This window comes from Phaenicophaeus curvirostris, chromosome 12 (assembly GCF_032191515.1).
Source record: "Phaenicophaeus curvirostris isolate KB17595 chromosome 12, BPBGC_Pcur_1.0, whole genome shotgun sequence".
Lineage (NCBI taxonomy): Eukaryota > Metazoa > Chordata > Aves > Cuculiformes > Cuculidae > Phaenicophaeus > Phaenicophaeus curvirostris.
In genome coordinates, this window is record NC_091403.1 from 22,217,246 (window position 1) to 22,227,646 (window position 10,401).

General features: G+C 59.1%; 2 protein-coding genes across 3 annotated transcripts in view; both read left to right on the forward strand.

The window, feature by feature from the left end:
- The window catches only part of FRMD5 (FERM domain containing 5), a 90,981-nt gene extending 81,235 nt beyond the window's left edge, over positions 1 to 9,746 (forward strand). Inside the window, exons 8-15 of one of the 2 annotated variants that reach the window (XM_069866637.1) lie at positions 353 to 441; positions 1,550 to 1,613; positions 2,811 to 2,902; positions 4,149 to 4,223; positions 4,934 to 5,002; positions 5,118 to 5,224; positions 8,700 to 9,046; positions 9,226 to 9,746. In XM_069866637.1, coding sequence (XP_069722738.1) covers positions 353 to 441; positions 1,550 to 1,613; positions 2,811 to 2,902; positions 4,149 to 4,223; positions 4,934 to 5,002; positions 5,118 to 5,224; positions 8,700 to 9,046; positions 9,226 to 9,273 — 891 coding nt within the window. In that variant the 3' untranslated portion in view covers positions 9,274 to 9,746. Of the gene's footprint in view, positions 1 to 352; positions 442 to 1,549; positions 1,614 to 2,810; positions 2,903 to 4,148; positions 4,224 to 4,933; positions 5,003 to 5,117; positions 5,225 to 8,699 lie in introns of both variants that reach the window. The other variant, XM_069866636.1, reaches the window with a different exon arrangement.
- The window catches only part of ANKRD34C (ankyrin repeat domain 34C), a 202,875-nt gene that overhangs the window by 53,661 nt on the left and 138,813 nt on the right, over positions 1 to 10,401 (forward strand). The window lies entirely within an intron of this gene.

Sequence of the window (10,401 nt, forward strand, 5' to 3'; positions counted from 1 at the left end):
TGCGCAGGGCTCGAAGGGAGTGAAGCGTAACAGGTTTTCACCATTTTCTGGTTTAATTATCAGTGAAAGAGCTGGTGGGGCACTGCCTTCGCTATTCACTCCTCTTCAGGGCTGCTGGGTCTGGGAGCTGGGTTGTGGTTTCTCCTTGTTAGAGTTGCTGGACTGGCTGTCCTGTTATTTGCTGTGGGTTTTGCTGGGTGTGCAGGGTGTCCTGGTCTCGGTGGACCTGCCAGAAGCATCTCGCTGGCAGAGCCTATGCTGGGATTCTGCACCACCACCTCCTTCAGGGCTGAGGTTGCCGAGGACATGTGAGCTTTGTCAGGTCAGCTGAGCAATTGCTGTTTTCTTCCAGGACGTGTCGGGGAATGCAGCGTTTTTGGCCTTCACTCCCTTTGGGTTTGTCGTTCTGCAGGGAAACAAGAGAGTTCACTTCATCAAGTGGTGAGTTCCCACCCCAGCATCGCCCGTGGCGCCTGGCTTGCTTGGAGCCGCGCCGGCTGGTTTGCTTCGGCTCGCTCAGTCGTGCGATGCACACAGTGCTGTGGGGTGGGGGCCATGAGGCCCTCACGTCACCCCGGGGTGTTTGAGGGGTGCTCAAGTGAGCTCCCATGGACGGGGAGATCCCAGCAATGGGTGCCGTCCTCAGGTGCTCACAGCACACCAGGGTAGAGATGCACCCATATGGGACAGTGCTGAGTGCACCCAGTGCCCGTGTCTGAGCTGGGACAGGGTCCAAGCAGGGAATGTGGCAGGCAGTGATGCTGTGGCAGCTGGAAAACCCATCCCGTGTTCCACACGCTCACACCAGCGTGCCCACGGGCTTGCGTCTCAGCAACAGGAGAAAACAGGTCCTCCTGACAGTTGCCGCACTGCCAGGGCACGGGGATCTGCTGAGACAGGGAGGATGGTGCAGAGCCTATGATGGGTACCTAGGGTGTCACCTCTTCCTGCCCACCTTGGAGGAGTCCAGGAGCCTCTCTGCCTCCACAGCCGTACGCTGGGCTGCAGGCTCTCTGGACTGCCCTACCCTGACCCCTAAGCCCACTGCTGGTCAGTCCATCAGGGCTGTCCCATGCGAGCCGCGGTCTCTCTCCATTTGCTTTGTTGCCCTCAAACTTCTTATTCTCTGCATTTGTCGATGTTAACCTGCGTTGTCCATGTGTTGGCCAAAACACTAAAAATGCCCCCAGCCTCTCTGAACCCAGCGTTGTTCCTTGGTCTTTACTGCACCTCAGATTTTGGCTGCTGCGTCCCTTGCCGCTGGCGTTACCACCTGGCAAGTGAGCAGCGATGGGGTCCCTGGAGACTCTGAGATGCCCCAGTGACCGTCAGCTTCACCTCAGGGCATTCCCCCTTCCAGCTCCTGGTTTCTGAGCCCAGGCTCCTCTCACCGCCCCATGGCACCTCCCAGGGACTGAACCTGGAGTCTTGAGGCTTCCCCATGACTGTCCCCAAAACACCAGCTTGTGACCCACAGCTCCCGGCGAGCGCTTTGCCCAGAGCTGCTCCTGGGATCCAGCCTCTCACCTGCCTGTCATTGGCGTTTCAGGAATGAGGTGACCAAAATGAAATTCGAAGGGAAGACTTTCTACTTGTATGTAAGTCAGAAAGAGGTGAGTGCTTTCCCCCCTCGTGGGACTTTCTGAGCGCAGCTGCTGTGGTTACTTCAGCAAGTTCTCCATGCAGCCTCCACAACATCATCCTGTGCCCGGCCGTGCAGGGACATGGGTTTAGTGTCTTTTCCCTCTGCCCCTCAATTCTGCTTTCATTGCTCTGCTCTGGCGAGACCCCACCTGGAGCCCTGCATCCCCAGCTCTGGAGTCCTCAGCACAGGAAGGACACGGAGATGATCCGAGGGCTGGAGAACCTCCCGAACAAGCACAGGCCGAGAGAGTTGGGGTTGTTCAGCCTGAAGAAGGCTCTGGGGAGACCTTAGAGCCACTTCCAGCACTGAAAGGGGCTCCAGGGAAGCTGGGGAGGGGCTCTTGATCAGGGAGGGCAGGGACGGGAGGAGGGGAATGGTTTTGAGCTGAAAGAGGGGAGATTGGGATGAGATCTTAGGGAAAAATGTTTTGCTGTGAGGGTGGAGAGGTCCTGGTTTCCCAGAGCAGTGTTGGCTGCCCCGTCCCTGGAGGGGTTCAATGCCAGGTTGGATGGGGCTTGGAGCCCCTGATGCAGTGGGAGGTGTCCCTGCCCATGGCAGGGGTGGGACTGGATGGGCTTTGAGGTCCCTTCCAACCCAAACCATTCTGTGATTCCATGGGGATAGGGGCTGCAGCTCGGTAGCAGCGCTGGGCTCACTCCCAGCTCCTGCTCCAGGCGTCAGAACCTGCAGACGCGGGGCCAGCCCTGGCCGTGCCATGGCCAGAGCTCTGCCCTCTGCAGCTTCTCGCCCTGCCTGCCCAAACGGCCGCGTGCTGCAGTTGGGCTCATCGTGATTATCCCTTATCGCCTTCACGCTTGGTCAGTCCTGCTTCGTGAAACCTGCCTGGAAACCTCTGGCTGAAAACTGGCTGCCATGCAAGCCACCAGCATGAGATATATATATATATATTAAAAAAATGTATTTCTAGACATTCAAAAAGACAGAAAAGGAAGAGGAGAGGGTGGCAGGGCACTGGTGTGCCCGGCTGCCCATCCCTCCTGCCAAGCATCCTGCTGGGTGTGGGCTGGGGCTTTGGCATCCCCCGTGCACTGAGGGCTCTGGAGGAGGATCCACCCCATGCCCGTGCTGCTTCCCAGCTCTGCACTCCCCACGTGTGGGCCCCTCTCTTTTCTTCCCTTGCTAACTCCTTCTATTTCTTCTTTAGGAAAAGAAAATCGTTCTTACGTATTTTGCCCCAACGCCAGAAGCCTGCAAGCACCTCTGGAAGTGTGGGATAGAGAACCAGGCTTTCTACAAGTAAGTGCCTGGCTGCCGCGGCATGCAGCAAAACTCAGGGATATTTTCTGCCCTGATACTCAGGGTGGGTTTTCAGAATGGCTTTACAGGGTCTGGTTGTGCTGAATCCGACCCCGCAATCCCTGCTGCGGTCGAGCCAGCATCCTGGGTGCTGTAGAAAAGCCTGTCTCCTAACAGGGAAAGCTCAAAATAATAATCTGCTTCTGAGCAATTTGGGGATGAGTGAATTATTTAGGGGAAATAGCGAAGGGGCTGCCGAACTGGTGTGCAGCCTGGGCTGCAGCTGCGAGCACGGGCAGCTGGGGACAGTGGCTCGAGGAACCATTGCTGCGGCTCCTGGTGCTGGGTCACCCCCGAGCACTGGCAGCTCCTGCCTGGGGAGGATGAGGAAAGGTTTTCCCCTTCCCAGGAGCTCTGGGCTCCTAGGTCCACAGCGATTGAGGCAGCTTTTCTGCCTCTGGTTGGGTTCATTGGGCTGTCAGGCAGAAAGGGAGAGGTTGTGAGCTGGGCTGGGCCGAAAAAGCAGGTGGAAGACTTTGGTTTTACCATCCCACTCGTGTGGTTCTTAAAAATAGCCAGCTTTGTGCTTCGTAATGAGTTTTATTTTAATCAGCGAGACGCGGGATAAAGCGTGTGATGTATTCTCCTTGGGAATATTGCAATCAGCAGGTTTCATTTCTCATTATATTAACATGGAATGAAATTGCGATATTGCTTTACAAATCTGTTTATGATTAATCATGTCAGGAAATTACCATGGGATTACACGCCCAGAGCCGTGGACCTGTGGGCTCAGCTGAGGTGCTGCCGGGCTCCTCCTGGGACAAGGGCCTGGCTCCCGTGGGACAAGGAGGTGACAGGATTAGCCCTCCTGGTAGTTTTCTTTGCCGCTGGCCAGGTTGACCCCAGTGAGTGCCAGCCGGTGTGGGACGGGCTGATGCCCACGTCCCTGTGAGACGAGGGCTTTGGTTCCTTCCCTGGGGAGCATCAGCCCCATGCACCTCCTGCACGGATCCTCCACTCACTGGTGGTCAATGCTCCCGCTGCCAGCAGGGCCGGGCTGTGCTGGCAGAGAAGGCTGGGAGTGATGACGTGATGGTCCACGTACTCGTGTCCCACCGGCCAGTGCCACTGCACCTCTACCGGTGGCTTGGGTCACTCCTGGTGGTGTTTTGCACCTCCAGGTGCTCATGTCCCACCAGCCAGTGCCACTGGGGTGCTCACGCAGCTCTTGGTGCTGTTGCAGGTTGGAGAAGTCGAGCCAGGTCCGGACAGTGTCCAGCAGCAACTTGTTCTTCAAGGGGAGCCGGTTCCGATACAGGTAAATGCTGACTGCAAGCAGCAGCTGCTGCAGGTGTTTTTGGATGCTCCATTGGAAGTGCTGTGAGAACAGGAAAGGGCTGAAGCGTTTCAAGGACCGGCTACTCCTGCCACTGGAGGTTCTCCTGCTACAGCACTGTGGCCTTGCTGAGATCATCACCCCTGCTTTCCATGCTTCACAGCTGACATCCCTCTCCCTGCCCTGAAATGGCAGATTTTTGGAGGGATGGGAGGAGAGAGGATGTGGGAGTGGGGGGTTGGGGTTTGGCTCTTGAGAACAAGGAATGAAACAAACCACTGTGGTTCCTAAATTCCTGGTGGGGGTGGGGGTTGTTCCTCCCTGGCCCTGGAGGGAGAGCCTGGACCTGGGACCTCGTGTCTGCAGGCTGAGAGACCACAAAGCATCCCCGGCTGCAAGGTGCACGATGCTGGCACCCTCCTTGCTGGCACCTATGGCTTGTGTCCCCCGTCCCGGGGAGGACGTGACCCCCATGGGGTCCAGCTTCTCATGCCAGGAGAAGCAGCAAAATTTGGCAGCAGAAGTGCCAGCCCAGCCTATCCGTGCTCTTCCCAAGTGCTGCTTTCCCTCCGGTGCTGTGGGAGAGCCCTGGCCCAGGTGCGTGGGGAGGGGTCCAGCTGTGCCGGGAGCTGCTCGCGTCTCACCCCTGCGATGCCCCTGTCCTCATGCCGTTGTTCTTGACCCACCCATAGTGGCCGTGTTGCAAAGGAGGTGATGGAGTCCAGTGCCAAGATCAAGAGGGAGCCACCCGAGATTCACCGGTAAGAGCCTGACCGCAGCGATGCCGCCACCGGGGCATCCCAGGGATTCAGGGAGCCGAGTGGGAGAGCCACTACGTGCCCAGAACTCTGACACCGTCCCCATTCTTATCCCCAGGGCCGGGCTGGTGCCAAGTCGGAGCTGCCCCTCCATCACCCATGGCCCCCGCCTGAGCAGCGTGCCCCGCACCCGGAGGAGAGCCGTGCACATCTCCATCATGGAAGGTACGGTACGGAGAGGCTCGGGAGCCGGTGCTGGGGACACACACACAGCTGCACGTGTGCACACAAAAAGCCAACATGCACATCCAGCTGAGAATCAGGATTTTGTAACCCCCGGGTACTTGTGGGGACACTGGGGCAGGACAGGTCCCCGATGTGTCCCCAGGTCTCGCAGTGAAGCACCAGGTGTTAGTGTCGTGGCTTGGGGCAGTTTGGCATTGGTAGCTGAGTGCAGGTGAAGTGGAAGACCCACACCTTTCTAGTGTGGAAGTAAAGCAGAGGAGGATTTATCAGTAACGTTAGTGTAGATTAAACTAGAAAGACAAGAGAAGACTCCAGGCTGACAGCTCTGACCAAGGTGAGCCATGAAGGTCCCAGCAGGGAAGAGCATTCCCGTGTGCCCCAGGGCCAGGGTCCAGCACTCTACAGGAACAAACAGGGCTGCAGAAGGACTTGTCACCCACCTAGGTGCTCCTGGCCAGCCCGTGGCCACTACCTTTAGGAATGTTTTTTCACCAGTCTTTCCCGGCTGGAGTGCTGATGTCCCCATCCCAGGCTGCAGCCGGGGCAGTGCAGGGTGGGATGCACCCAGGAAGGAAGGGTGGCAGAGGGCAAAACACCGGAGCCAGCTCTGCAACTCAGCAACCTGTGTGGGTCTGGGGCTGCCCCGTGGGGCTGGGGACAATCGTGCATGGGCATGGATGTTGTACCTGCTGCGGCTGCGCCCTGCTCCCAGCCAGGCTGCAGAACCAGCCCTGGCGCAGCCGCCCCAGACAGGGACTGGGCACAGAAACGCTGCCTGCCCCAAGGGACACAGCCCTGCGAGCAGGAAAGGGATTTGTTTTTGTCGAGGGAGCCCAGGGCTGATGTCAGTGCTGTTTTTCTGAGCGTGCCTGGCAGGGTCACCTCCGCCACCTCAGTGTGTCCCTGTCCTATTGCGAAGTGGTGAGAGCATTAAAGTGCCTCTCACAACAAATGACGCGGAGCTGGTAGGGCCTCCCGGCACAACCTGTGCCCTGGCAGCTCCACCCCTGCCAGCAGCTGCTTTTCTTCGCTCTCACCTCAGCTCGGTCTCGTGCAAACGCGGGAGCCCAAAATAGCGCTGAGCCCAGAGCCGGCAGCACCAGTGCTGGCTGTGTCGGTCGTGCCGGCGGGCGAGCAGCCGTCCCCATTCCCCGTGGGCACCGCAGCCCAGCCGCTGCCCGCGCCACCATGGTGAAGTGCCTGGTCAAGATTAGAACCAAAGTCAGCGTCCGCCTGTGGCTCATCAACCACTGCTGCCGGGAGGTGCGGGTCCGCGTGCTGGCCCTGGGCCCCCGGCTGCTGGCCCGGGCTCTGGGGGCTTTGCCGCTCCTCAGCCTCGATCGCGATGCTCTGCACAGCCCCGGGGATGCGCGCACACTAGGTAACGCTGCACTGCCTGCAGCTCTGGGCACTGCAGGAGGGGCCCTGGGAGATGCAGGAATGTGGGATGCAGCGCGTGTGCCTTGGGGAGGAGGCTGGGGTCTCCTGTGGTGGCTGGACCCTGGGTCATTCTTACCGTGAAACAGCTCCAGATTTTAGGCTGGACCCAACTTCCCATGGATTCTTCAGCTGTGAAGCCAGCCGGTGGTTGGGGAGTTTGGATCTTGGGCGAACTGGCACCGGTGAGCAGGGACAACCCCTCAGCCGCCCTCCCTAGGGAGCCAGACTGCTCCCCGTGCCTTTGGGGACACTGCAGGCACAGCGAGGGCATGTGACACACGAGAAAACAGCTTTCAGGGTGCAAACATGTTTATTCCCCCACTGTGCTTATTGCCTGGGCAGCTGCTCGTGCTCTCTGCCCGCGGTGGCGCTCTGTTAAGCTGAGGCGGATCCAGAGGCATCCGGGGTGTATTTACAAGCGAGAGGTTGCAAAGCCCTGGGGAACACGGGCAGGATGGGCTCCAGGCTCTTCCTATCACCCTTGGGCAGCAAATGGGGCCGAGTCACCCAGTGACACCGTGTCCCCTCCAGCTGGGGATGCCCAGCCCTGTCCTCGGGCTGCAGGTGACCCTGAGGACATGCTGGTCCTGGCCACTGCTGCCCTGCGCCACCCTCCCTGACCCAGGGGACACTGCCCTTCACCTGCCTCTCTGGCTGTGAAAAACTGCAAGAACGAGCGCCACGCTGGCGGGTTTTCTTGGAATTTGGGTTTATAGTGGGGAGAAGGGGCTAGCCCACCCTGCTTCAATTCAGTTGAGTACGCATCAGCTCTTCTCACAGCTCCTGTTCCCCTGTGTGTAATGCAGTTTTTAGCAGTGAATCGATTGAAATCAGAGCTGTCGGTGGCTCTGCCCTGACACGTGTCCCGGAGCATCCTGCTCTGCAGGGAAGTCTTGTGTGTGCGATGGGGCTGTGGCTCTGGGACATCTCCTTTCCCCCAGGCAGCCTGGGGTCACTGTGCTCCCTGCGTGGGGCTCTGGCTCAGCTGGGACCCCACCGAGCTGCTTCAGGGCTGGGGGCTCGGCAGGATGGGACTGTGCTGGCCTGGGGGTCAATAAATCCCTCAGGATGGCTCTGGGGGCTGGCAGACTCACTACCTCAGTCCCTGGATCAGGGCTGGCAGGAACCAACTGGCCACCCCAGCTCGGAGCCCTCGGGGCGCGTTTCTGCCCTGACCCCATCCCGGCCTCGGTTGCCCGGGTCTGCATCGAGGCAGAGGGGCCTTGAGCTGCAGGGGCTGTCCCTGCGCAGTGTGAGAGCACACAGATGTGCTTGTGGTGGTTTGATGCCAGCCCTGGCTCTGCCTGGGGTCCGGTGACAGGGGACGGTGACAAGTCACACGGTGTTGGAACATCACTGCTGCAGTCACGAGCTGCAGCGCAGGGGCTGCCTGGACTCGGGGCTGCGGTGCCAGCCCCAAGGAACCCAAAACAACAAGAAAAAGCGGCTGGTGCCAGCGGTGCCCTGTCCCCAGGGCGAGGGGGTCCAGCAGAGGGAGGGATGCCCATCACAGCCCTGTCGGTGTTTTGTGTTGATGAAGGCTCAGGCTCTCAGGGCAGGGCTGGAGCAGAGGAGAACCCACACTCCTTCCATCCATTTGAAGTGCTCAGAGCCGGGAACGGGTGATGCCAGATCGGTGTTTGAGAAGAGGGAATAAAGAGAGCACCCCCTGCTCTCTTCCGGGGTGAAAAATTAAACCGATCAAATGTCAGGTTTAGCAATATAGATAAACGCTTTATTAAGCATCTAAATAATCTCACTTTTAGTTAAATAAGCATGGATTAAAAAAAAAAAATACTTACAAGCCTAATAGTGCCAAACCAGTGATGAGACAGATAATGCAGTGAAGGCAACGGGCAGTGCCGCGCAGGCGGGTGTCCCTCACCAGGAGGATGGCACCACGCTGAGGGACACGGTTTAGTGATTGATGGGAATGGTTGAACTCGAGGGTCGGGTGAGTCTTTTCCAACTTGGTGATTCTATGAGCGTCCCCCTGTCCCTGCTGTCCCCGCAGGCCTGGAGTCCCTCCGTGACAGCGCCCACTCGACGCCGGTGCGCTCGGCCTCCCACGGCGACGCCTTCGCAGCCCCCGGCCGCGGCGGCCGCACCGAGAGCAGTGAGCGAGTGGCCGTCATCGCCGACGAGAACTACAGCCCCGCAGACAGCGTGCTGCCCACGCCGGTGGCTGAGCACAGCCTGGAGCTGATGCTGCTCTCGCGACAGGCCAACGGGGCCCCGTGCAGCATCGAGGAGGAGAAGGAGTCGGAGGCTGGCACGCCGGCGGCGGCCGAGGCGGAGGAGGCGGGCGGCGAGCTGCGGGCGCTGTGCCCGGGCAGCCTGGGGGCAGCGCAGGCAGAGCAGGTGAATAAGTTTGTTTTAAGTGTCCTCCGTTTGCTCCTTGTGACAGTTGGACTCCTCTTTGTTTTGCTCCTCCTCCTGATCGTCCTTACTGAGTCCGACCTTGACACTGCCTTTTTCCGTGATATCCGCCAGACCCCCGAGTTCGAGCAGTTCCATTACCAATACTTTTGTCCCCTCAGGCGATGGTTTGCCTGCAAAGTCCGCGCCGTGGTAAGCCTGCTCATTGACACCTGAACCGGGAGCCGCCACGTAGCTGGCTGGGGGCCCGGGAAGAGACCGGCCGCCGTCCTTCGGCACTCACGCTAAATCCTCCCTTCCCGACCCAGAGCACGGCGCGGCCCAGGAGGCTTCCCGGGAGGAATAAGGGGCCGCGGGCAGCCCTGGGGCCTCCTCCTCGCCGTGCTCAGCCGCGCTGCTCCCACCCCCGGAGCCCGCACAACACCTCACACCGTTCCGATTCTCGCAGACGCGCGTACGACTTCGGCAGCACCGAGTAACGAGAGGGGTTTCCTTCCCTATTGCCGCCCATCGCGCCCGCCGGGAGCCTCGCGAGGCCGTGCAATGCAGGAGCTTTAGCAATGGTGCTACTGAGTATGAATTCCAACACTCGTGTACTGTTAACGCGATTAAATCCGCCACTGTGCACACCACCACCCTCGAGCACCGCTTCGCAGAAACCCCTCCCCGCCGAGCAAGGCTCCTACGCGGCGGCGGTGTCAGAGGACACCCCGGATCGCCCCGTTCCCAGCTTCTTCTGAGCCTTGAAGCGTCGGTGCTGCCAAAGGCACGGAGAGCACGCCGGGCACGCAGCCAGCAGCGACCGTGCCGGATTCCTTAGGAAGCCCTTCAGCCTCCGGAGTTGTACCTGTTTTATATAAAACCCACAAAAAGAAAAAAAAAAGGAAAAAAAAAGACAGTTTCAAGGTCTATTTTAACACCAAAATGCTATTTTGTTATCAAATCTAATCAAGTCTTTTTTTACTTGATGGCTCGGTGCCCGCGGGGCACGTGGAGCAGTAGGAGCTGCTGCCGCGACCTGGGAGCCTGACAGCAGGTCACCCACGGCTGGGGAGGGGACAGAGGAGCTCAACTCTCGTGGCTTTGCTGAAGAGCAAAAGGACAGACCTGCAGGAGCGGAGGCGAGGCTGAACAAGCCCATGGACAACCCTTCAACCGAGCTGTTCTTAAGCAAAAATCAGCGAACCCAACTCATTGTTTTTGTGACAAAAGCACTGGGAGCTCTGGTTACCTGGGAAGCAGGAGCCTGTCCCCACCGGGAGCAATAAAAGCTGGTTCTGCTCAGTTTGGGTGAGGAGCTGGACCTGCTTAATGGAAAGGTTGTGCAAGTTTTATTT